Raw genomic sequence first — 25,788 nt, forward strand, 5'->3', positions numbered from 1 at the left:
CCGACGTTTGTTTTCAGAGAAGAACGGTTACAAAATAATAAAAAATGTGAAAGTATTCTAAAAATTACATACAGCAATAATGTAATAAATGCAAAATAAAGTAATGATAACAGATTCAGAATATTGAGTCACCCCATAAATAATGCATTTTTTGTACTTCTTTGCTTTTCAAAATTAAGATAAACAAAGTTCGTTTTTAATCTAAAATATTCTTTCCTTCATACTGTACTAATTTTTAATATAATTACGGTAAGAGTTTCTTCCATCAGAGTTTGCGAGACTTCCTTATTGAGCTCTACAAATTTTCTAGGAAGAGGCTGATCTTCTAGGGTCTATGCTATAGTTTCAGGCTGAGAATTTTTGCAGCCACTGTTGATGCTGGTTTATACTTATTGCCCGATCCTCAGATACTGTGTTAATATTCCTGTTACTAATTATTTAACTGTAATGTAAAGCAAAATATGGGGAATATGCTCTTTTGTGACTTCCATTTAACTTTTACAATATAACTGTTAAAATCGAACTGAACTGATCAGAACTTGCACTCAGAACACGTTTTCGACTTTTAATTCAGTTGAAAATACTACATTATTGATGGAATGACCCAAAAGTAAGAAAGAATTATATAGATAATATAAAAGAAATGCAAATACACTAGCTATTATTAATTAAGGAAAAATCACAAAAATGACGATTACTCAAAAAGTTGCATGTAGAATTTAATAAAACTGACCCACATTATACAACACATAATAAGGTATAAAATAAAATGAAAATAAATTACCAGAAAATTATGATGTTAAAGAAACTAGCAAATGTATAAAGTGAACAAATCGGATGCATCATTTTGATATAGGTAGGTAGGTGATTGGTGACGGGAGGCACGGGCACTGTCACTTTACCATTAGATCATTTTGATATAGGAAAATTACCCTCAATATGGAGTAGGATCTCTCCTAGAAGCAATACAACACATACAGCAATGTGAGATGCTCTCAATTATACAGGCTATCAGTTTCGTAGAAAGTGAGAGCCATTGCTATAGCAAAGCAGTTGCAAGCATAGCAAGGTTTTGAAGAGGAGGAAAGAACAGCTATACATCTTCCTAAAGCATTCCAATTATGCTCGGGATTCAGGTCGGGTGATCGAGCTGGCCACTCCATGCGCTGAATGGTTTGCTGCTGAAGATAATCATCCACGAGGCGAGGCCTGTGCGATCTAGCGTTGACGTCCTGTAGCAAGAAATTATCACTTATTGCTCCGGCATAAAGGCGCACATAAGCATCAAGGATGCCATCTCTATAGCTTCAGCATTCATGGTTCCACCCGGAAAGACATGGAGGTCTGTGCGTCCACCCAAAGAGATACCACCCCAAACACAGACGCTGCCTCCTTTCCGCATGCATCTCTTTTACGGATGTTTAGATGGATGATAACGGGTTCCAGGTTCTCTCCAAGCGAGTCCAATGACCGGCTTCTTGAAGCCTTCTACGCACGTTTGACATTGACACCAACCTTCCAGTGGCTGCAGCAAGGTAGGATTTGAGTTGAGGATCTATTCCTTCGTGCGCATAACAACAAAGATCGGTCATTAGCGCTAGTCGTAGCAGCTGTCATGGGCTGAACCTCGTGGATGCCGAATCTGTGGTTAGAAATTATTGCCAAAGTCTATGAACCACAGAAGGACTCATATTTAGCCATGTGGCCAGTTCTGTCTGACTTTGTCGTGCCTCTAGTTTCACAATAGTTCTCCATTGAAGTTCTTGGGGCAAATTCTTATTTCAGTATCACAGCAAAATTTGCTGCTTTGAAACATGAAATTTTATTCTCCTAGCAGATGACTTATTTTGATTACAGCGCAACTAATTTGCATACTCAGCAGTTCTTATTTAACAACATATTCAAATTTTATACGGATTGGCTTATTTTTGAACGAGTTATCGCCATTTTTGTGATTCCAATAACATTCATTTCAATCAGACGGAAATGCTCCTTGGTTTTGGCACATATTTCATTTAATATTTTCTTGGTAGAATGGGTACAGCCCAAGAATAATTTTTTTCTGAAAATAATGAGGGTGTTTTCTGCAACAAATTTTCCCGCGTATTTTGCCATTTTCAGAGAAAATTAGGCATATATATTAGGAAGCTTATATCAGTAATAAATTTAACAGCTTCTAAAAAAAAACATTACATTACTAACATACCATTCTAGTATTATCACCATAGTCTGTAGGCAGTAAAATACTAGAAATCATTTTAATCGAGAGCACTTCGGACAGAATTGCGATTTCGTTTAAAAACTGAGAAATATCGAAGCGGGTATTCAACTTAATTTTTAAGCCTTGTTTCAGAGAAGTGAACCAATAAAATTAGATTACTAGTTGTAGCTTGAAAAAGAAGCTGCTACGTGCAGTTAGTAACCTAGAAAAGCCATTGGATAATCTGAAAAAGACAACTTCTTGTTACAATTTTGAAAAATTTTACATGAAGGAACTGTAGAAATACAGGTACAGGCAGAAGCGGGCGAACATAGATGTATAGTCCCGTCGCACTACTTGTGCAGTTCGCCACAAATTTGACGGAGGGTGTAAATATGTCTATGTATCCTTTTCTCTTTCCCTATCACTACTCTCTCTTGAGTAGTGTGTATGTATCCCTCCGTATGGAGTGTAAATGTATCCCTCCATCTTTCCCTATCACTACTCTCTCTTGAGAGGACTTTCGGGTCGCAGTGAATTTTGAGTACTACCTTACCGCACACACACTACACACTTACAAACCTTCGCGTCTTATCTCGGACTCAAACCCGGGCTCATCGGTATAAAATCGGCCATCGGATTAATAACTATACCATCTCGATGGCATTATAGAAAATCAGGGTAAAATAAATAAATATATTATGATCTACAAATAAAACCACTCCTATTTATGCAGTTTTTATTCAGCAGTAAGCTTCAGATGCGTCTTTTCGATGAACGATAACGCTGGATCAGTTATTCGGTGACTCCATTTGGTCTGGCCCAACTAGACTATTTTTTTGTGGAATCGTGCCAAAATAACTGTTTACGCACAAAAATGACATTCTTTAAATGAAACTGAAACTTGAGTCTCAGAAATAATCAACTAAAATACAGAGAAACAACACAGGAGTATTTTTAAAGAGTTGATAAACGTATGGGTCATTGATAAGAAGGATGGTGGTGGAATGTAAGCTCTAGAAAACAATTTATAAATAAAATTTTAAATGGAAATTAAGGTATATTTCTATAGTAGATTACAGTAAATCATAATTTTTGGATATCCAGAGTTATTGGTGTCTGAAGCTACTCAGTGACTTTGTGAACAACTCTCAGTTTGCAGTGCTGACATGATTTCTTGAGCACTATTCACTATCAAAGGAATATTTGTATCCAAATGAAGAACTAGGAAAGATATCAGTAAAACTAGTCAGTTGAATAGACGTCCGATGTCCAAAAATATCTCCATTTCGACATCAGGAGAGAAATAAGAAAAAACAACACTGTCAAAGAAGGAATCTAATTACAAACAAATGGCATTATTCTTTCAGTAGTTTTTTTAATCGCACACCAACAAAATGAATATTTATTTAAAAATCTAATGTGTACACCACATGACTTCCTTGTACGGAATATTAAATTATACGCATTTTTTCTTGCATTTTATTTAAACTTATTAGATTGAATTAAACCTACTTCGCCGACAGCGCATAAACCACAATAGAATAAATGCATTCTTTAAAATTCACTTTGTTTACCATAGCGACACTCTGGCACTAGGCTTACTTAACAGTATTATACTTCATTCATATTATAACTCAGAATGCACAAAATGTATACCATTTAAAGAATTATCTAATCGTTGCCACATGTTCTATTCAAATACTATAATAAAGCTAGAATTATGTATAAAAGAAATTAAGAAAACAAAACAAAAAAGAAACAGTTTTTCACAGACGATTGAGTATTTCTCATTGAATTAATTCAGTTCTCACTTCGCAAGTAGGCAACAATACATAATCAAAATATCTATATTAAAAATTACGAAGTAAATCTTAAACACTTATTTCCTCGAAAAATTTCCAGAAAAGATTAAGCATGATTTAATTGGCAATAATAAATGAATGCGTTATCTTTGTTGTTGCGAAGGTAAGTTTCTCTAGATTGGCAACAAATCCACTAGTCTCCTGTTTCAAATGTAAACATCAATGGCCGCCATTAAAAAAAAATAGGCTTAGCGGCAATTAAACAACTTTAAAATTGCTGATAATTCTAAAAATATTGCACACAGATTTAATAAAGGCATAAAATCCTTAACCGGAAGATAAAAACAACATAATTCAATCATTTTTAAAGCAAAAAATGTGCAATTTACAAACATATAAGAGTAAAGAAACTGAGATCACTGAGCCGGGTAATAGAGTGGATATATATATATAAATATATTTATATACGTTTGGTGCGGTCGATTGCAACCAAAATACGAGGTGCACATCTACATGTTATAGCAGTCCTATATACAAAATTTCAACGTTCTGAGGCTACTCGTTTTTGAGTTATGTGAGATACGTACGTACGCACGTACGTACATACGCCACGAAAAATTCTCTTCAGAATTCATTTTAAAGCAGTTTTATAATTTTTTTGAAGGAAAAGAGTATTTTATTCTGTCTTTACGTACAGATATCACGCAAAAACATCGTTAAATTGCATTCGATAGCGGTCAAAATGGATATTTTCGTTGAAATATGCTGCCTGAAACTTTTCGCGATTACAATACTTCCTTTTTACTTCGTACAAGGAAGTAAAAATTACGAAGTAAATCTCAAACGCTTTTTTCCTCGAAAAAATTCCAGAAAGAATTAAGCATGATTTAATTGGCAATAATAAATGAATACGTTATCTTTGTTGTTGCGAAGCTAAGTTTCTCTAGATTGGCAACAAATCCACTAGTCTCCTGTTTCAAATGTAAACATCAATGGCCGCCATTAAAACAAGCTTAGCGGCAATTAAACAACTTTAAAATTGCTGATAATTCTAAAAATATTGCACACAGATTTACTAAAGGCATAAAATCCTTAACCGGAAGATAAAAACAATATAATTCAATTATTTTTAAAGAAAAAAATGTACAATTTACAAACATATAAGAGTAAAGAAACTGAGATTACTGAGCCGGGTAATAGAGTGGATATATATATAAATATATTTATATACGTTTGGTGCGGCGATTGCAACCAAAATACGAGCACATCTACATGTTATAGCAGTCCTATATACAAAATTTCAACGTTATGAGGCTACTCGTTTTTGAGTTATGCGAGATACGTACGTACATACGTTCGTACAGACGCCACGAAAAATTCTCTTCAGAATTAATTTTAAAGTAGTTTTATAATTTTTTTGAAGGAAAAGAGTATTTTATTCTGTCCTTACGTACAGATATCACGCAAAAACATCGTTAAATTGCATTCGATAGCGGTTAAAATGGATATTTTCGTTGAAATATGCTGCCTGAAACTTTTCGCGATTACAATACTTCCTTTTTACTTCGTACAAGGAAGTAAAAAGAAAAAACAGAACTTTGAATGAAAATCAAATATTAAATCTCAAATGAAAGCTTCAGATTTTAAGTTTCTATTTCTTTTAGTCTACTGTTGTGCACATCGCTGATTTCAGAATATATATACGATATGTAATAGCAAAATCAGTATTCAAAACGGTTAGGCTCTTCCTGACGCTTAGTCACTTATTTATTAATATCAATCAGTATTTTCACTCGGTTATAATTCTTCGTGCTATGCTTAGGCAATTCTTATCATTCGATCTTTCAATTAAAAAAATTAAGGATTACTAGCAAAGGAATATGAATCCCGGTTTTTAGCTGAAAGCTTCTGCTAACTCCTTTCTGAAAAAATGTGATGTGCATGCCACATGACTTCTTTGTACGGGGAATTAAATTATAAGCATTTTTTACTGCACTTTATTTAAAATTTGTTTCCTCGAATTATTGTAACTTGAATAACAGATCCCTCAAGGCAAGTTGAAAATGACATCAAAATTTGAAACTTTTGAAATTAAATATCCCGGTCAATTTTTGTCATACGGAAGTGAAACTTCTTATAATTTTATTTTTTTACAACGAGTATAAAACTTTCCCAAATATACGGATAGGAGTAATTAAAAGTTAGATAGAAAATAAGTCAATATCAGTGGTTCGATCATGGAAAAAGACTTTCCCTAACACAGAAATCGGAAATTTATCTAACTAATGAAGAAGTCGAGGTAATAACTGAAGTTGTATGATACAAAAATCTGATGTGGACACCATATGTCATCCTATTAAATTATACACATTTTTTGTTGCATTTAATTTAAACTTATTTCGTCGGATTTAATTAGAGATATATTTCTCATCCAATCAATTCTGTGCGAGTCAAAAATGCGTAAAAAATCAAAACATCATCATTAACATTGTAAAATACAGAAAAACATAAAACACAAAATACAATTTTTACAATTAATATTAAAGTTTCTACGCGAAGAGAAACAATTCGGTCAGCTGGAAGGAAGGCAGATTTTCCGATGCGCAAAACTTGAAGTTTACGTTTGATCCCGTTCGGCAAAAAGACACTGAAGTTGGTGCAGAAACTGACTTTATTCACTATTCTACTAAAACTTTCAAACGTAAACACATGGCGTATTCGTTAGTCTTAATACCACTTTAAAAACTTTTAAATTGTTGATAATTCTACAACTAAGAGTACTGTATGCAGAATAACCAAAGGCATAAAAACTTTAACCGGAACATAACAATAACATAATTCAATCACTAATAAAGCAAAAAATGCGCAATTTACCAGCATATAATGAGCTTACCGAAACGGGTAACAGAGTGAGTGTATATCCATATCTGTGTGTGTAGTTTTGGTGCGGCCGATTGCAACCAAAAAGGAAAGAGCACAAGTACATGTTTAGAAGTCACATATACAAAATTTCAATGTTCTGAGGCTACTCGTTTTTGAGTTATGCGAGATACATACCTACGCGCAGATGTCAAGGGAAAAATCTCTTCTGAATCCATTTTAAAATTCGTTTCGGAATAAAGAGCCCTTTATTCCGTCCGTATGTACAGATGTCACGCAAAAGCATCGCTCAAATGTATTCGAAAGCAATCAAAATGGATATCTTCGTTGAAATATGATACCCGAAAGTTTTTGCGATTACAATACTTCCTTTACTTCATACAAGAAAGTAAAAATTGGAAACGTAAAATTCTTCGAAAATGTCTATGGGGAAAACATCAAGGGGATTCGACTCAGCCGAGCTTTTAATGCCTGAGAGATACAGCTATCATTTCAAATGTCACAAGAACAGAAAAGGCAGAGAGTGATACTGATAAAAGAAGCGAAGAAGCTACTTACAATTACACTAGTCTCGAGACATCAATGACTTTGCTGAAACTCGATTGGACTTCGTCGAACAAAGGCGATTCAAATACAATGATAAAATAGCATTTAGAAAAAGACGCAGTGAAATTAGACGAAACATTCTCAAAACTAAAGTAAAATTACTTATTTCTTTTAGGAAGTAAACGTATACGCAATAAAATTAATAGTTTGGATTATCCGTGTTTTTAAATTATCCGTGACCTGTTTCTCAGGCGTTAGTTCGGATAACCGAAAGTACACTCTAGATTCTAAGTTTTTGATTTAAGTAATAAAGATACACATTCAAACAGGCTTTTTTCTCCGAGAGCACGAAATTTCAAAAATCAATCGTGCGCTGTCGGGTAATCGAGCCCGTGACCTTCTAATTGTTTAACTGTTATATGAATGCACTAACCCCCGTATTAAAAGGATACATGGCAGCAATAACTTTAATTCCTTACACAGATTCTGCTAAATTCATTTCTTGTGTTTGCTGCAATCATCCGTATTGTTTCAGAATTTCCGCAAAATAAATTGCATTTTTTATTCAAGTACAGTACAAATCATAGAAATGTAGTATCAAGCGACATACGAAGTTCCTTACCTTGTATCCCAGTATATCTAGGAAGTAAGGCACCTGATCCCACCAGACTTCAACGGTTGATTCAGAAGTAGCCATGGCTTGTACGTTCGTGGGAGCTGTTGGAACATCACCAGGCGTATGTACCGTTATGGGACTGCTCCAAGGACCGGGTCCACGGCTTGTATAGGCACGTATGCGGTACGTATACTCTGTATTCTCGTCCAATGAACTATAAAAATATAATCGGGGTTAGTATTTAATTTCGAGGAAAGAAAATAGTAATTACCTGCATAATAATAAAAACCTTCCTTCAAATCTGAAAGGTTTACTTGAACAACAAACGGAAAAAGTCCTGAAACAAAAAATCTAAATAGATAATTGAGTTTTTTGAATCCATTTAACGGATTCCTAATACGGAGCAGCTACTCAGAATAGATCCGGAAAACGATTCCTTTGAGTAAATGCTCTCGTTTTCATCCACAGCCCGTAGATAAGAAGCATGACAGTGAGTTCCAAGTTCATGCAGCGATTCACTTCGCTCGAATAACCGCACAAGGAATGAAAACTTACGCCAGCAGAGCGGTTTTATTTACCTCTCAACAGCGCCTTTTACCACCTCCACACGCCATTTCAGCATACATATTCCATTAAAATCTGCTTATTTCGGTTCCCTCTACATTTCTGGAGATATTTTTGAGTTATATAGCAAAAATTATACAGCATTGAATTATATAGCAAAACGTTTCCTATATAATTCAATTTTATCATTTAAAGCTCTCTAATACATCATAGTTCCATTTACAAAGCGTGAATTCAAAGTAAAATAACCATTTAAAATTATTCCTGCCTATCAATAAATAAAGCAAGTTTAGTACTCGATCTTTGCCGGCAATAAGTTTTATTCAAAAAATGTAACAGAAAACAACTTTAAATAAGAAATATCATGTTACTAACATTATCATTATGTTTAGTATATGATATTTTAAAGCTGACTCTTAAGAATAAAGGATTCTGAGAACTCGTATGAATATCAGATGCAACAATTACAAGATACAATAAATATGAGATAATTATATTACATATATTTTAGGACTAGAGTATTGTATAAAATACAGTAATAATATATTATATATTTATGCTACATAGTTGTGTTGTATTTATGTTATTACTGCAATATTTATGATTGTGTATAACAGAATCATTTACGCAGATCACCCGGGTCGTTCTTCATGCTCTCTCTGTGGTGTAAGTGGTAGCGCGTTCAGTTGGCAATGGAAGATAAGTAATTCGAATCCCAGTTCAAGGATAGTTTATTTATCACATTTTCTGGCTCTAAAAATTCTAAACACACTCTACAGTAGCATCTGATTCTCAGTTAGGTTTGGTTTATTGAGTCGGATTCTTCTACTCAGTTGCTCTGTACATGAAGAATACAAGGAATTACCGCATTCCTTCATGCGTACTCTCGTGGTGTAAATGGTAGCCAAAGTTCGAACCAGCTAGCACTGGTTCGAACTTCGGCGAGGGTATACAGTACAAAGTCCGAAGAGCGGAAATCGAGTATCCGGAATGATCTAAGATTCGGACCTCCAGAAAACTAGATAAAAATAAATAAATAGAAATCCCCTCCGACAAAATCTAGGAATGACGAATATAATACTTATCAAAAGGGAGCAGTTGGGTAACGTAAATGTAATTTTTCTCCGGACAACCGCAATTCCTATATGTCACTTTCAAACACCTATTGGCTAGAGAGTCGCACAGCTAACAACAGTGCATTGATTGACAATGTATGGATGCTGGCCAGGATCACACTTTAGGCCCTTGATTGGCTGTGGGGAAGGCTGGCGCTACGCATTTTGCTACCCGCAGCGATCTCTTCGGGTTCTAAATTTTGGTGTCCCGTATGCATATTTCACAAGTGCACATCTGTGTAGCCACCGAGGGAGTGGCTTCTAAGATGGCCCAATGAGCATCCAGTAATATTTCTGTCGTGTCACATGACCTCTCGCACGCTTTAAGATTTAAGCAAGATGGTTGAAAATACTTTGCCACGCAATTTTCTGTACATCGTCTATTTTTTCTGAAAATTTTCATTGCGAAGTTAGATCAAATATAAGCAATTATGAAGATTTCACTACCTGGTTGAAAGAATTTGAAATAAATACAAACACATGTTGGATACATTCATGCGAAATAGTACTTAATAAGTGATAAATAAGACGAAAGAAATATGTGATACACATCCGAGCCCAAATGCTATCTTTACATAAAACTATGCATATGAGAAAAATATTTACACCAGTTATGTATGTAAATAGAAGTCAGCCCTTTTTATTTCAGTCTATATGAAAAAGGTGTTCTATAATAATAGCCAATGCAGAACTTTATTCAAAGTGAACTTCACTAATTTGCATTCGTAATTCACTAATTTGCATTTAGTCTGGTAAATTTCACATTTAATAACTGCTCACTCTTAAATATACTGTCTACACAAAAAATACTCATCAAACAGAATGAATTTATCTATTCACAACGAATATATTCAATTTATTCCCATATAAATTTTAATGTTAACAATGGATATAATCATATCATACACAATATGTATTCTGAATATTACACTTTCAAAATCAAAAGAATGCAGGCAGTGAAATAAGAAAACACTAGATTCATTGTAACACTTCCAGTCCTTCTCATCTCAATAAAAAATATAAAAAACTATACAAATGAATTCTTTTAATCCACATTTGTTATTAAATGCATAATATTCGAGGCTAATTGTAGTTTCAGTCATTTTCTCGGTGTAACGAGCGGTAATATGCCATGAACATCAATCCAAATATCAATGCGTAATAAAAATCGCGAAAGTGAAATGTCAGCGATTAATTAAACTCATAAAACGAAAGTACTACGAGATTTTCTACTATTACGCCAAACATTTATAACTGCGAAACAAATGCATATTATAATGTAAACAACATACGCTCACATACATGAAGATTTATTTAGCCTCACAAGAGCAGAAGAAGCTCATTGGTCTATTTTCGAAACCCCTCCCTCAGTGGCTACGCTGATGTGCACTTGTGAAATATGCGTCCCGAGTATGGCCTAAATTCAAAAAAATTTGCCAGCCCTAAATTCTATTGCCCAGTGACTCTCCTCATTTAAAAAAATTTTTCCACTAGCTCAAGAACCAGCTGTGTTAGCAGGTAGCATTCTTCTGTTTGACATAAACAATAAGCCCCAATGTTGCCTATCTACATGTCATCTTGCTACATTCAAACTCATGATCTAAAATCGGAAAAATCCTTACGATTCCGGATCTCGGAGTTTGTACAGTTAACTTTTCGTGTTTCCTGTTCTGTTTCGTAAAAAACCTTATGTTTCTACAAAGATTTTAGTTTGCAGTCGTTTTACTATAGGCAAACAAAACACGATTTATAGATTATTAGATTTCAAGGACTTAATTTATGAAACAGTAATTGATGCAAGTTTTAAGCCGAATGGACTTATTTGACTATTTTAAAATGACTTTAGGTTCTTAAATAATTATATTTTATATAAGTTGTGGGTGTCCACTGACTGTTCTTGCTTTATCTATCAAATATTAATGCAATAAAAATTGAACTTTTGAAGTGTTTAGACAAGTGTTTACATGACATTTAAAAAGCTAAATTTTTTATTTAAAGTTGAATTTTTAATTTCAGTTTAACTTAAAAAGTTAAAGTTCAATTCTTTACGTATTATATGCCTAAACAAGTGGTAATACGAAGGAATTAATTTATGGTAGTAATCTTCAAACTTTGTTGGCTCAAGGAACCCGTAAAAATTATGTTTTGTGAACTTTTTCATCGTCATGAAAAGTAAATACTAAAAAAAGCAATGAAAATATATCAATATTACATATATTTTATTAGAAAAAAGAAAATTACTGATGGACTTCATATTAGTTTAAGTAACAATAACAATGGAAATAAAAATATATTTCATTAATTATTTTAGACGTTTAATTTTACGATCGACACGGCATTTGAAAATTCTTTCGAATCTTGATTATAATTTGTCGAGCCCCTACAGGAGTTGTACAGAAACCCCAGATTCCGTAGAACACAATTTGAAAACTACTGCCCTATGGTACAGGTATCTTTATTCACTACCTTATTCTCTGTTGGTATGAATTTTTAATTTTTAAACTATACCATTGTTCAAAAACTCAGGCATTTTGCCCAACCGTTTTTTTTTCTCATTCTTTTGTAAACCACCGGACAGGACGTCAAAACTGTTAAAAGTATAGAAACGCAGATATGATAGAAGCCAGTAAAGAAAATGTCTATTTATTTCGAACAACAGCTCGATATTTGTGGAAAGACGTAAGCACTCTATCAATCCCATGGAGTGGTTTCTGAATTCAAAGGGGGAGGAAAACTCAAAATAAAAGGATGTGCCAATAAGGCTAAGTGTTTGGTTCTCTCCAGGGAGAAGAAAAAGGGAACAATCCTTAAGAAAGAAAATGGATACGGAAAATGCTTTTCTGGTTATGAGGCAAAGAATTTTTTGTGCAGAAAGTGAAAAATATCTGTATCGAAAAATGGATGTCATGTAAAAAATTGCTAAGTATACAATAACTTGTTATACTTTGTAATTGCTAAAATGTATCTACATTTTCATTTCTCATAACTGTAATCCATTTTTATGAAAAATTGTTTTTGTGTAGTTATTTTTACAGTCAAATTTCTCGCTTTCTGAAGTTACATCTCCAGATATCAACAACAAAAGAAGTGACGGTTACATTACTAAGCGTTTCTTTCTCCAAGGGATTTTAAAATAAAAAACTGCGTTTGTTTTTGCTTCAAACATACTTTTCTAATGTACCAGGAAAACTTCCCCGTCATGATCAAAAAGGAAAATTCAACAAAAAATTCTTGTAAGAAAATCTCCCTTAAAAGATTTGAACAATTCTTCAAAGCTATTTCTCAAATAAATAGGCTATTAAGTTATGTTTGATTGTATAATAACAAATACTGATTCTTGACTACATTTTTATTTGTGTTCTAAAACTGTTTTCCGATGAGGTTTTATCTAACTTGAACCGCATTAGGTTACATTCAACTAATCTCAATTTTCAGTAGCTTTGAGTTATTTCTACTACTTTTCTACAATTATGAAAATGTAATAAATTGTCTAATGTTGTACGAGCGTTTTCAATAGAACTTTCTTTAAACGTTATATGAGAGTACCACTAACAGCAGTATTTGCACTTGCTTTTATGCATTATAGAACTGTAACATATAGATGTTCTTCAAAACATTCTGCTAGAACTTTATATGAAGGCCCTTGCAGAATGCTGGAAGGTTAGATCTTACAAATATTTTCATTTTATGGACATATTATTCTTGAAAAGAATACAATAAGTAGGCACCTAATCTAAAATTTCTGAAACAATCTGCAAAGGCAACAAAAGATAAAGGATTCAAAATAAGGAATGCTTACCACCTATGAATACTTTTGAGTAAACATTGCACTTACCTTATTAAGTTTATATTAAATTTTAATAATAGTTATTTAAATATGTTAGCCTCTTTGTTTCTTTCGCGTTTCCTCGCCAGGATGTAAATGAGATAGGGTGAACGAGAGTGTATTTAAACTGAAGCAGCGGAAAGGTTAGTCACAGCGTGTTTTCGACATTGAGTGCATGCGTTGTTATTTTTTACCATTCGTTGGAATTTTAAAATTCGGCGTCGTATTCTCGCCGCCGAAGTTAATGTCACGCCGATGTAGGTTTTTTCTGAATCAACCTGCTAGGTTAAATTAATTTGTGTAGTCCTGAACTACTAGCTTACCTTTAAATTTAGTTTCTTACCATTATCTTTCAGCTCCTCATCGTAAGATTATTGTGGATTCTGTACGCACAGAATCTGTGACGTCTCTAAATAACTGAGTTCAATAAAAGGGTCTTTTACACCCTTCCCCTGTTGTATTCATATTCTAGTCTTAGCCACAAGTCGCCACACAGATTTTCAAGTAGGTCTAGTAGCAGTATATGTTAGCACAGAAGACTAGATCTTACATCCTAAGCCAAAAACGCTAGTTCGATTCCAGTGAATCTTTCCAAGTACACGCAGTGTAGGAGCTAAAAGTACTGTTTTTAGAATACTGAAACTCAGATTAGTTATTCCGTCATATATCAGAAATATCAGGGCATTCAAATATGACCCGAACGAATGAAAGGATTGAAAAAGTGAAATGGTTACTTACAAGAAAGCTCCCGGTTAATAGTAGATGAATTAACCAGGTCTTGCACAGGGTGCGGCAGGGGAACTTCCTTATTTGAAACGTGCGCCATCTAGCGACATTTATTCCGAGAAGGGTGGGGTGGTGCTCATTGAAAAGAGCGATCTCTAACGTTTTATATAATGTAGGTTTAGTACCGATCATGCAGTGGACTAGAGAGGAGCGCGCGTTCGCCGTGGAGTCGTAGTTTCCAACGTATTGTATTTTCATTCATATAAATTGGCAGTGGTGCAAAAACTTAATCCACGCGATTTTCTTTCATGAAATAATGCATGAGAATACGTTCTTGACAATATGCCTCATGATGCCCTTGTGTTCTTTAGCGATGAGGCTCATTTTCATCTTTCCAGGTTGCGTGAATAAACAAAACGTGCCATACTGGAGTGGCACGAATCCCCAACAACTTCATGAGCAGCCCCTCCATACAGAACGTGTGACTGTTTGGTGTACATTGTCCAGAATAGGCATCATTGGATCACGGATTTTTTAGAAAATTTCCTTGGATGCCTTATCTCCTTACGAGGCGATCTTCAGTTCGCCTGATTTATCGCCGTGTAATTTCGTTTTGTGGGCTATCTGAAATCTCTAACATTCAAAAGACCCTGGTTCAACTGAAGAACAATATTCAAGCTGCTATCGACAACATACCGGTTGATATGCTGTTAAAAGTGAAAAGAAACTTCAAATCTCGATCTCAATGAATTGACCAGACCGAAGGCCGCCTTAATAATATTATTTTTAAAACATAATAACAAAAACTTTAAGTGTCTCTTTATAACTTGAAAAAAATTAAACTGATATCATTTAAACTATTTGTGTTATTCAATTTAAAAATAAGGCAGTTTCCCTGCCGCACCCTTTATTAAGTAGACTCACCCAATGAAATATATATATTATCTATGCGCAAATTTAATATAATTTATACAATTATATTTTATGGTACTATAACTCACCGCACATTTTCATACCAATTCCAGTATTAATATTTTTTTCAACTCAAACGTTCTCGTACTCGATTTAGGGCTACTACAGTGCCTTCTACCGGAGATTCTCAGTACCGTGTTTTAGAAAAAAGGTTATTTACTGTGGAACGATGGAAAGATTACTATCACAAACACTAGCATAAAACAAAACTGTCTACGGGACGACAATACATAATTATTACCAAGGTCCAAGTATCAAGGACATTACCTAGGTCATTTCTCGTGCCGCAAGAAATAACCGAGCGTAACTCAACAGGATGGATCGTATTTGAATGTTCTTGTTATAATATCGTTCAATTTGCAGCGAAACCTGTCTGTTTTTTAATATGCTAATTGAATTAAAAATGTCATTATATGAGATTGCGGGGGAAAAAAACCCTACGCTGCTGGAAAGCTCTAATAATCGACGTATTAATGTTAATGCTTTCACCATTATAAGCGTTGCATTATACACACCAAAATTAACTTACCTGAACACTCGTCTCGTACTAGTAGTGTTTTGTTCAGGCAACTTCATTTCGGATGCCTTATGAAACTGTACACCATAGTACTTGATGTTCCCATTTCGGTACTGAGGAATAGGCGGGTCCCAGCTGATGACGATAGTGGTTGGACTTTGCAGGTTGTGACTCAGATTTTGAGGCGGTGCAGTCGGCACTAGAAATAAAGAACAGCAATAGATTAACATAAACTTTTAACATATTATTAAATTCGTAACATCCATGAAAATTTTGCTTAAAATCTATAAAAACTTTAAAAAAATTGAGTGCACAGTAATGCAACAAAACTTAGTTTTTGTCACGTGTTTTCGTGCAAACGAGCGAAAAAGAAGCACAGCACGATAGCTGCCAGAAACTGTTCATACAGCAGTAAAATTATTACAAACAGTGTAACTAGAAATTTGTTGTTAGGCAACAAAACCTTCTTATGTCTTCAAATGCTGTGAAAGGGATCTCTTTAAGATTTCCAAGCTTTCAACTTTATTACAAGACTGGTATAAGCCACAGGAATATCCACTAATTACAGCGAAATATGTTATTTCATTTCCGATTTTGAGAATCTATATTAGGCCTAAAATATGTCGCATTTGATAAAGAAGCATGTAGATTTTCAATGCTTCACTTTCATTGAGTTAAAAGTTTCGAGCAGTCTAAAAGTTTGCAGTAGGAAGCATGTGACCAAGCGACCGGTTCACCTCATGCAGTACATTTCTATTCATCAGTTCTATTCAGATATTCCAGTACGTCAGTGTTGAAATGCGCAGAAGTTTCAATGTTCTTGAAACCATGCCGGGGCGGATAACTTCCGAAACATCACGCAGTATGATTTGAAAACATTTCATCCAGGAAAATACCGTAAGTCTATCCATCTCATCAATACGTAACATACATCATTCCGTTCATACGGAAAAATCTGATGGTCGGAATATTCAACTTAACATTGCGTCGCACTGAAGTTTCGCGCGAAACATTCAACAGTCCAAGTCAAACAAATGTCCTAATTGGCAACAAAATAATTTTTGTATACAAGATAGCAGAAAATATTGAATAGTCAGACACTAATCTTCAGCATAAAGTTAATACTAGGAAAGCCTCAAAAAACACATATAACGACCTAGGTAAATGAAACGTTTAGTTAAATCATTATTATTCAATCATATTATGTACATTTATCTAAGCATTATTTAATTATATTACTTTATTTACATTTATTTTTAATGCGCATAATTAAAGCAACTTCCGAATGATTTTAAAAACGCTTAAACAAAAGGTCTTAATAAATTTGTTTCAGTTCTTTTATTATGCATCAATTTAAATTTAAATCAGGTATGAAATTTAAATTTATCGTTTAATATTTACATTCTTGTCAAGTAGTCAACTCATTAGAAAGGACATGTTAAATAGTGCTATCATTGTCTCGTTCCAACAGTAAAGAAAATTCATATGACTTATTAAAAATAGAAATTTAATTAAAAGAGCAAGAGAAGAGAGACATTCTCTTGAAATGTTCATTAGCCGACGATGTAAGGTTTACTCAAGAGAAATCAAGTTAAAAAACTAAAGAAGTACCTAAACAGCTTTACATTGTTTAATGAATTTTTAAACACTATTTCGTACGTTTTAGATGAACGTTGTTTTTGTTTGCTTTGGGCGGTATTTATGAACAATTTATAGGTACATATTTTTAACAAAATGAATAAATAAAATTTCTTTCAAAATTAAATTCTTGGATATAAAATATATATTTCACGGAAGAGAAAATTTTTTTCCTTAAATTTGTTACAAATAAAACAACAAATATGCAGTGCTTTACGAGAAAGGTATATATTGGTATTTTGACGATTTATTTAATTTTTATGCAAGGTTACAAGACAAACAAAACAAAAAAGAATGCAAAATTATAAAACTAACACAGCGAATATACAGGTAGATAACAATTTAATTATTTTGCCACTTGCTTAAACCCAAAGACAGAATTAGAATATAAAATCACAGCACAGGAATTATTATTCAGAAATAATTTAATATGCGATTTTGAAATTTTTGTGGCGACATGAGCCCTACAACTTTTTAAACTACAAATGGCTACAAAAGAACCAAAACATTGCATTCAAAAACGCATTCAATTCGATTCACATTACTCAAGAGGAAAAACATGAAAGCTCCTATGTAGTCCATGGAGGTAGGAATAGAAGGAGAAGCCCTTCTTCCAGATAGCACCACTTTACAATTTAAGGGGATGCGACACTTTTATTTATATCTATTTCACATTAGGTTGACAGCTTTGAAAATGTTTTACTAGATACAATTTTTCTTCGCTTTCTCTCTCTCTCTTTTTTAACTAATATTTAATAGCTAATACAGTTGCTCGGAAAATATCAGATTTTATTGTGCATATCTTGCGAAAATTCCTTCGATTTTTTCATTTTATAACTTGGCCATCTCTTAAACACTACTGAATAACTATGTTTGACCTATACGGCCATCAACCCGTAGATCAGTGATCACATCGACATTGACGGGCACCGGTGAGCAACAACCTTCACAGGTATCATTGTAAGTCATATAATTTTAATTTAAAATTCTACCTAAGTATAATGCACTGCCTCATACCAGTAACCTATACTAGTGACTATCAACCGGCAAATCAACTTTTACCTTGAAAGGTATTGACTGACTGAGCTGATCAGATTTAGGAGAGCTCTTTTGGGTGACAGTTAAAATCGAAACATTTCAGAATATTTATTTATTTGTAAAATATCTTAAAAATTGCAAAATCGTCTTTTATTCCTGCCAATATGGTAACTAAAATATGGACGAAAAAAAACTTTTCGTAAAGAAGTTTTTGAACATAATTTTACATTTTCACATACGTTAGGAATTGATCTAAGCTATACTTGATCATCAAAATGAGCAATTTTTGATAAACCAAAAGTTCATTTCCTATATTCTATAATTTACATCAAAGCTTAAGTTTCGGTATTTCTCAGTTTCTGAGCTAATTAGTGATTCTGGCCGGAGCGCACCGGAGCCCTAAATAAAAGGGCTCCTGCACTTCTTTTGTGTAAATCAAATACAATTTCAGCGGACAAATTTTATTTTAAAAACAAATATGCGATTAAAACTTCAGAACGCATGCCTGTCTTTCTCTGTCTTCTTTACACTGATATTCACACTTTGAATGAGGTGTTAAGATTAAGAAAAGAAAATTCAGCATCCATATGTCAAAGCTTATTCTCCAATGAATGTATAAGAGCAGGAAAAAGGTTTTATTCCCGAAAGTACTAACAATGGTTACCTTGGTCGTGCACGTCCAGCGCTAGTGACCCATCACTGCATAGCTCTTGCAGACTTCAAGTATGTAATAAAAAAAAAAAGGGGGGGGGACAAAAATTTTCACTTCTTCTTGAAAAAATGCTCTCTTTACAACCTTCCTGTCAGAGCTTAAACTGCGCCGAAGCCCGGTGCAATTTAAGCTCTGACAAAATTTTTAATTGTGCAGACCTTACTTTTGTTCTCATATTGTTATCGGATCGGATTCGGGGAAAAGTTTTTGCCCAGTTGCATTCTGCTTGACAGCTAGAATTATATCGGCAGGGCATCGCGATGAGTCTTCTCTCTTTGTTTTAGAAGCTACACTTCTCCATCAAAATTATTTCCATACGTTCATACTATTTCTATTCTCAGTATTGACGCTTTAATCGATTTACTTCTTTTCATTCGTTCGCTGAAAAAAGAATGCTTTTTGTTTCAATCATCCCTTAATCCTACCATCATAAGTAGTAGGTTATACAGGATATTCAGGACTTGAATTCAGCCGGAGGCCGGCTAAGCTATTGCTTAGTTAGTTTTCTGAACGAAATTTTAAATCCAGCCAGAGCTCCTAAGATAAGCCCCGGTATTTTACTTCTTTTATTTAACTATTTATCATGATTTATAATTTATTAAATTTTTATTTATATGTTTATATTTTATTAAATTTTAATTTTGATTTAATTATTTAATTATTAGCCAATTTTTATTACTTTATTAGTTATTTTATTTATTTATTTTCCCCTTCTTCTCTGACGGCCCTCCATAGTGTTCCGGCACTTCTGATTTTAGAAATTAAGCCCTGATTTACACTGACATTTAATTGCAGTCCTTCTGGGTTTAATTAAAAAATTATAAGTACTGGAGTCCTATGGAAGGCCTTAGGGAAAGTATAGAATAGTAAAATAATTTAAATAAATTGTTAGGAAACAAATAAAAATAAATTAAATAATTGGCAAGTAGTTTAAATAAGAAATTAATATACCAGAGATCATCTTTGGTTTCTGGCTGGAATTAGGATTTCAAGCAAAAAATGACAAGTAGAGGACCTTAACTGAATTTAAGCTCTAGCCTCTTTAGCATGGATATCATTCATTGCCTTTCTAATTATGCACCTTATTTATTAACCTTTCGTTGATAAATTACCTGTTTGTTTTTAAATATATCAAAATGCAACTGCATAAGTTATTTTAATATAATAAAGATATTTTCTCGGCTTACCGATTAATAATTTATAACTACCTTATTCACTTTAAGCAATTGCGATTGACTTAAATTATAACTATAACAAAGCATATTTCACATTTTAGAAAATATATTTTAGACTGCCGTCGCTAGATGGCAGCAGCGACATGTGTCCGCTTTTCATGAGAAGTTAATTAACTACAGAACAGGGATTATCAACTAGAAGGGAATTCCCCCCGTGCGAGGAATTTCATAGTTTCAGGGAGAATGAGTTCAGCCTTTTACTTACTTGTTAAGCGTTTAATTTAGTTTATGAATATAAAAAACAACTTTTATTCAAGTCTTGGTATTTATCAACATTTTCAAAATTTTTCTTGTTTAATTTAAAAACACATTAAAAAGTAATCCAAAATAAACGCAGGTGAACTTTTCAACTTTTGGAAAGGAAAAGGGGGGGCAATGATCCTCTAGCGATGGTGAAAGGGATGCATGAGTGAAAAAAGGTTGAAAATTATTGCTATAAAATTGAAGTTGAAAATTATTGCTTTTGTAAAATCGTTTGCAAATTATTTTTATTTTTAAAGAGAGAAAAGTAACTCTAAGTAATAGAAAAAAAGCAAAAACGGTTAGATTTGAAAATTTATTCGATAAATTAAATTACCAACTTTTTTTTTTTTTTTTTTTTTTTACAGATTAATGTCTTAGCTCTTCATTTTCACAAACTGTTGATACTGAGAGACAAGAGAATACTAGAATCGGAAGTGGGGAAAGAAAAGAAAAGTTCGCAAATCCAAAGAATGCATTTTGCAAATAATTCGGAAATTGCTATTAATCCCTGTTTCAAGAGTTGAAGTGTTTTTTTCCTTCATCGAACTGAAATAATGGTTTAGCCGTATGAACATTAAAAAACATATAACAAAAAAACTTAATATTATTTTTTCTAAAAATTATAAATGAATAACCATGGAAACATACAAATAATTAAAAGTAGAAATAAATTTTATTATGTGGAATTTTTATAGCTTTCTTTTATTTCAATAAAAAAAACAATGAAACCTATTTGATATGAATATGAAAAACACGTAAAAGAATACCTGTCATGTCTGATATAAGGAAAAATCGTTTACTGACTTTCATAGGTTATTAACGATTATGTCAATATTATAGACTATAGTATTATATTATGGTACCCTAGGCGATCAGTACGTTTTGCCTAGCGATCTAAATTAATCATAATCAGGGCCGGTGCTAGGCATTTTGTAACCAGGTACAATCTCCTGTAGATCCTAAATTCTGCTGCCCAGTGCCTTCCCTAAATTCTAAAATATTTTTCTATATTTAGATTTGTCGCTCAGTGCTACGCTAAACACAAAACATTCTGCCGCCTTTAAGTATCGCACCAGTTGCACCGAGTATGGCATCGCCCCTGATCTTAATAATTCAAGGCAACTATTCATTATGTGGCTTAATAAATTCATTATGTGGCTAAACAATAATTTAATTGTCCTCCTCCAAAAAATCCGCTCACTAGGCGGCTGTCTATGTCTACTATGTTTCGAGCCTGCCACGATTATGATGTTTACGATTTTTGTAGGATTTCTACGAATGGATACTCTAAGAAAATAGCCGTCAATGGATGAATACGGTTCTATTAATATATAACTTGCAGGTTTTTTACCGGATGGACCAAATGAGCATGACTACTGAACACTGCTAAATTTATACGGAGATCTATTTTTGGCTAATTTTATGGGAAGATCTATTCTTTAACTGAAAACAACGGTTGCATAAATGTCTGTGTGGTTGTCTCCGTATGTAACTAAAACAAAGTCATTTATTTTTCCTTTCATTGCCTTCCAAGAAATCATGCTCCTAAGGCTGATAGCCTCCATTTACTTTACCATAATAAATTGTCTACCTATTCATCGTCAGTTATTTTCGGACATCGCTTTGATTACTGTTACGTAAAAGGGTATCATCTAACTGAACTAGTAGTTATTTTCAGACACGGTTTCGATTATTATTATTAGGTATAGATATTCTTAGAAATGATATGCTTTCATTCGTTTTCGGCAATAATGAATATTTGTTATAATAAAAAATTCTGTAACTACTCCTGATAATGAAAACCACCATGGGGACCGATACCTTTCTATTTTTTTTTTCAACTCCATATTGGATCGGAGGATGATTTTGACAAGAAAGTAAGTCCTATTTCAGAGGCTCATCACAATTTGGCACAAAGCCTTGACAGTCAGATGCAATTCCAGGAAGGAGGGAGTCTTCTCAACTTCTCACGGTTAGAAAATAAGTCATCTGCACTTCATCTAGAGAACGGTTTTAACTATGAGGCCGGTCAGAGCTGAAACTCGCCTTGAGTATAAATATTAACTAGCAGAATAACTACCTGGGCGGAGCAATAATGGAATCTTGCATTTATTACAAATTTATTGAAATTAAGTGTATACGTTTTTTTATACTTAAAATAAATTTGGGTGTGCAAGTACAGTGTTTACTTAAATAAACGTGAAAGATTGACATTTAACATTAATATTCGTACAAAAGCACAGATTGAGCAGCATTCTATTTCAATAGAATCAGATTTAGCATAGAAGAATTTCATTACTAACGATATGATTTTCCAAAGTAGAGGTTACGATGTTAAACGCCTTGAGGAATGGCCCTCCTAAATACCTTCCGAAGACACATTCTGCACCTGATTTATCTACCAAGTTAGCCAGTTTATTTCTATGTTTTGTGATGATGTTTTCTAGATTCTAACTGCCAATGCACGAGCGAAGAAACCTACGTACACTAATAAGTTTTAATGCTTTTACATATTGTTAACGGCGAGCTGTACAGTATGGTTGTTACTAGAGTTTGGCTGCAAAAGTATGAGTTTTATTCCCACATAAATCTTGGTTGATTGCCTCATCTTTACCCTAACGGGTGCAAAATCAGCACGTCCCTGTGACGTTCTCCAGCCAACATCTCTGTGATCAGATTATATAACGATCAGTGATTTCTCGCCATATTCAGGTAAACGCACAGCTATACGAAAGAAGCGTATTACGCTTAGAAAAGGAAAGGGAAGAATAACATTAACAAAATTAAATTATTAAGCTTAAATTTTGTTAATTAGCTCTCTTTAAGCTAATTAACAAAATTAAGCTTTTCAGGTATTTCTTATTGCCTTCAGTGTTATTTTTGTTTACGTTAGAAATTAACTCTTAACAAATCAGCTGTACGATGCGCGTATACTTTTGTTTTAAACACTTTTCTTTTTTCTTCCAAGGAAATCGCAGATAGTAAAACATTATTTCGCTTGTTCTTGAGGAGTTCGGCTCGCCAATCTGATATTTATCAAAGACATTGAAAATATAAAATAGACTCTTAAGTACATTAAAATTAAAGCTTTTGTATAGGTTATTTTAACAATTTAAGAACATACTTGAAAGAAAATTGACCTCCCAAAAATTTACTTACCACCCTCGGGCGTATCCAAGTAAGAAACGAATTCTTGTCCCCATCCTAGTGAATTCCTACCGGAAAGACGAAATTCATATCTTGTGCCACGATCTGTTGGGGGAAAATGATAAAAAAATGACATTACACTATTTAAATATTATACCAGTAATTTATGAAATTAAGGAATTAGCGAATTTAAAATCAGGCAATACAACCAAGACCAGTTTGTGAATTTTCAGGTTATATTTTATAGAAAGAATAAATAAAACTGAGCAAATGGCAACGGTAAGAAAAAAGTTTAAAAGAAAACGATTTTTAGAAAAACAGTAACTGACAAAATCCTCACGAAACGGCGTTCGCCAAAGTCCTCATGTCCTTTCTTTTTGCTGAAAAGCAAGATTGCTACAGAACTGACAAAATAAATATTTTGACTAAAAAAATATTTAAAAGATGCTGAAGAAGAAAGGCAGTGAAGGATAAGTGTCAATGATTGGGACAGGAGTTCTGTGGATTTTTTAATCTTCTTTTACTTTGTTTTTGCATAACTGATGATTCTTTCTTTTTACAATGTGAGTAATAAAATGCGAATGCATTTTAGCAAGTTTTATATTATAATACCAATACACATACCTCTATTGTGATGTTAATTTTAAAGGAGAAGAATAAAACATTGAAGAAGATAACAATGCTTAGATTTATGGCATTTTGGTTATAATAAGAGAAAGAAACTAGGTTATTATTTATTCTTAAGTTTTGTTTCATTTGTTAAGTTTTTAAGAAAACTTTTTAAGTTTGCATAATTCGTTTAGGTTTAGATTAATTAATAAAACATGTTAGAATTATTTGAGAGAAATGTCAGCTTAAGAATTTAATATTTAGTTGCCAGCATATTTCAATTGTAAAGCATAATCAACAAAAATGTCTTATATAGATACAAACTTTAAATTTTGAATAGAAAACAAATATAAATTTTAACTTTCTGCCTTAGCGATATTATTATTATTCTTTATGCATGTTTTCATATATATTTAGCAAATGAAATTTACGATTTATTTGAATTTTCTTTAATTAGAATGCTCTATCTTTTATTTAAAAAATAAAATTCTGGCCTGTAAGCTGTTTTCAGATTGTGTATTCATTTTGCATGCAGTTTGAGTTGGAAACCACTGGTCTATGGCATTTTAAATGCAATATTATATAAGGATAGTGATATAACTTAACCACTTTTGAAAAATGGAACGAAAATTTACCTTAAAGCCAAATGGTAAATGTGTGACAAGAAAGATATGATATTAAAGGGAAGCAGGAAGATTCTATATAAAATATTTTCGCAGATTAGGACTAGAAGAATAAGGACAGTTTATTTCAGTTTGTAATTAACGTTTGATTATGAAAAGTTTCTCACATATTTTCAAAGATTTCTCAGCAAAATGTTGTTGTGCAAACGGCACCTTTGAAGCAAATATCCTCCATTACATATTTGATTATCTTTCTTTGAAAGAAAAATAAATAGGACATTGGCTAACAAAAAACTAAATATGATTTTTGAAACAGACTCTTATATTAAAGGATTCAAAGCACTCATGATAATTATTGTATTAAACGAATGTAAAATAATTTCTAATTTACAAGCATTGATTCAATTAGATTACAACCAGTTTCTGCTCATTGTTATTTATAGTTTTAATGCGATTTTTGCGTTTTTCCGCTTTTAATAGCGAAAAAGCACAAAAATAAAATTTTGCTTAAGTAGCAAAAATTTACCTTACAATTTAAATAAAGAAGCTTTTTATTAGATTACATTATGTTTAATGATTTTTATGAAAATTAAAGCTATACTGGGAATGGGCAGAAATAAAGTAAATTCTGTTATTTATTATTTTTGAAATAAGTTATTTTATAATATGAATTCCCGCGTTTTAAGCTACATTAGCTCCGGTCATAAATAAACAGTTTTAATTATTAAATAAAAGAGGATTAATCTCATCCGGGCAGTCCTTTTGAGAAAGACTTA

The 25,788-nt window shown here is 33.0% G+C and overlaps 1 protein-coding gene across 9 annotated transcripts in view; it reads right to left on the reverse strand.

Moving 5' to 3' along the window:
• Window positions 1-25,788, reverse strand: part of LOC118188251 (tyrosine-protein phosphatase Lar-like) — a 1,537,039-nt gene that overhangs the window by 46,877 nt on the left and 1,464,374 nt on the right. For all 9 annotated transcript variants that reach the window (XM_085815767.1, XM_085815772.1, XM_085815774.1 and 6 more), the window contains 3 exons: window positions 23,793-23,885; window positions 15,780-15,966; window positions 8,054-8,261 (listed from right to left, as the gene is read on the reverse strand). In XM_085815767.1, coding sequence (XP_085671893.1) covers window positions 8,054-8,261; window positions 15,780-15,966; window positions 23,793-23,885 — 488 coding nt within the window. The remainder of the gene's footprint in view (window positions 1-8,053; window positions 8,262-15,779; window positions 15,967-23,792; window positions 23,886-25,788) is intronic.

This window comes from Stegodyphus dumicola, chromosome 4, assembly GCF_044657685.1.
Source record: "Stegodyphus dumicola isolate Sdum_Otavi_A_Nest chromosome 4, ASM4465768v1".
Lineage (NCBI taxonomy): Eukaryota > Metazoa > Arthropoda > Arachnida > Araneae > Eresidae > Stegodyphus > Stegodyphus dumicola.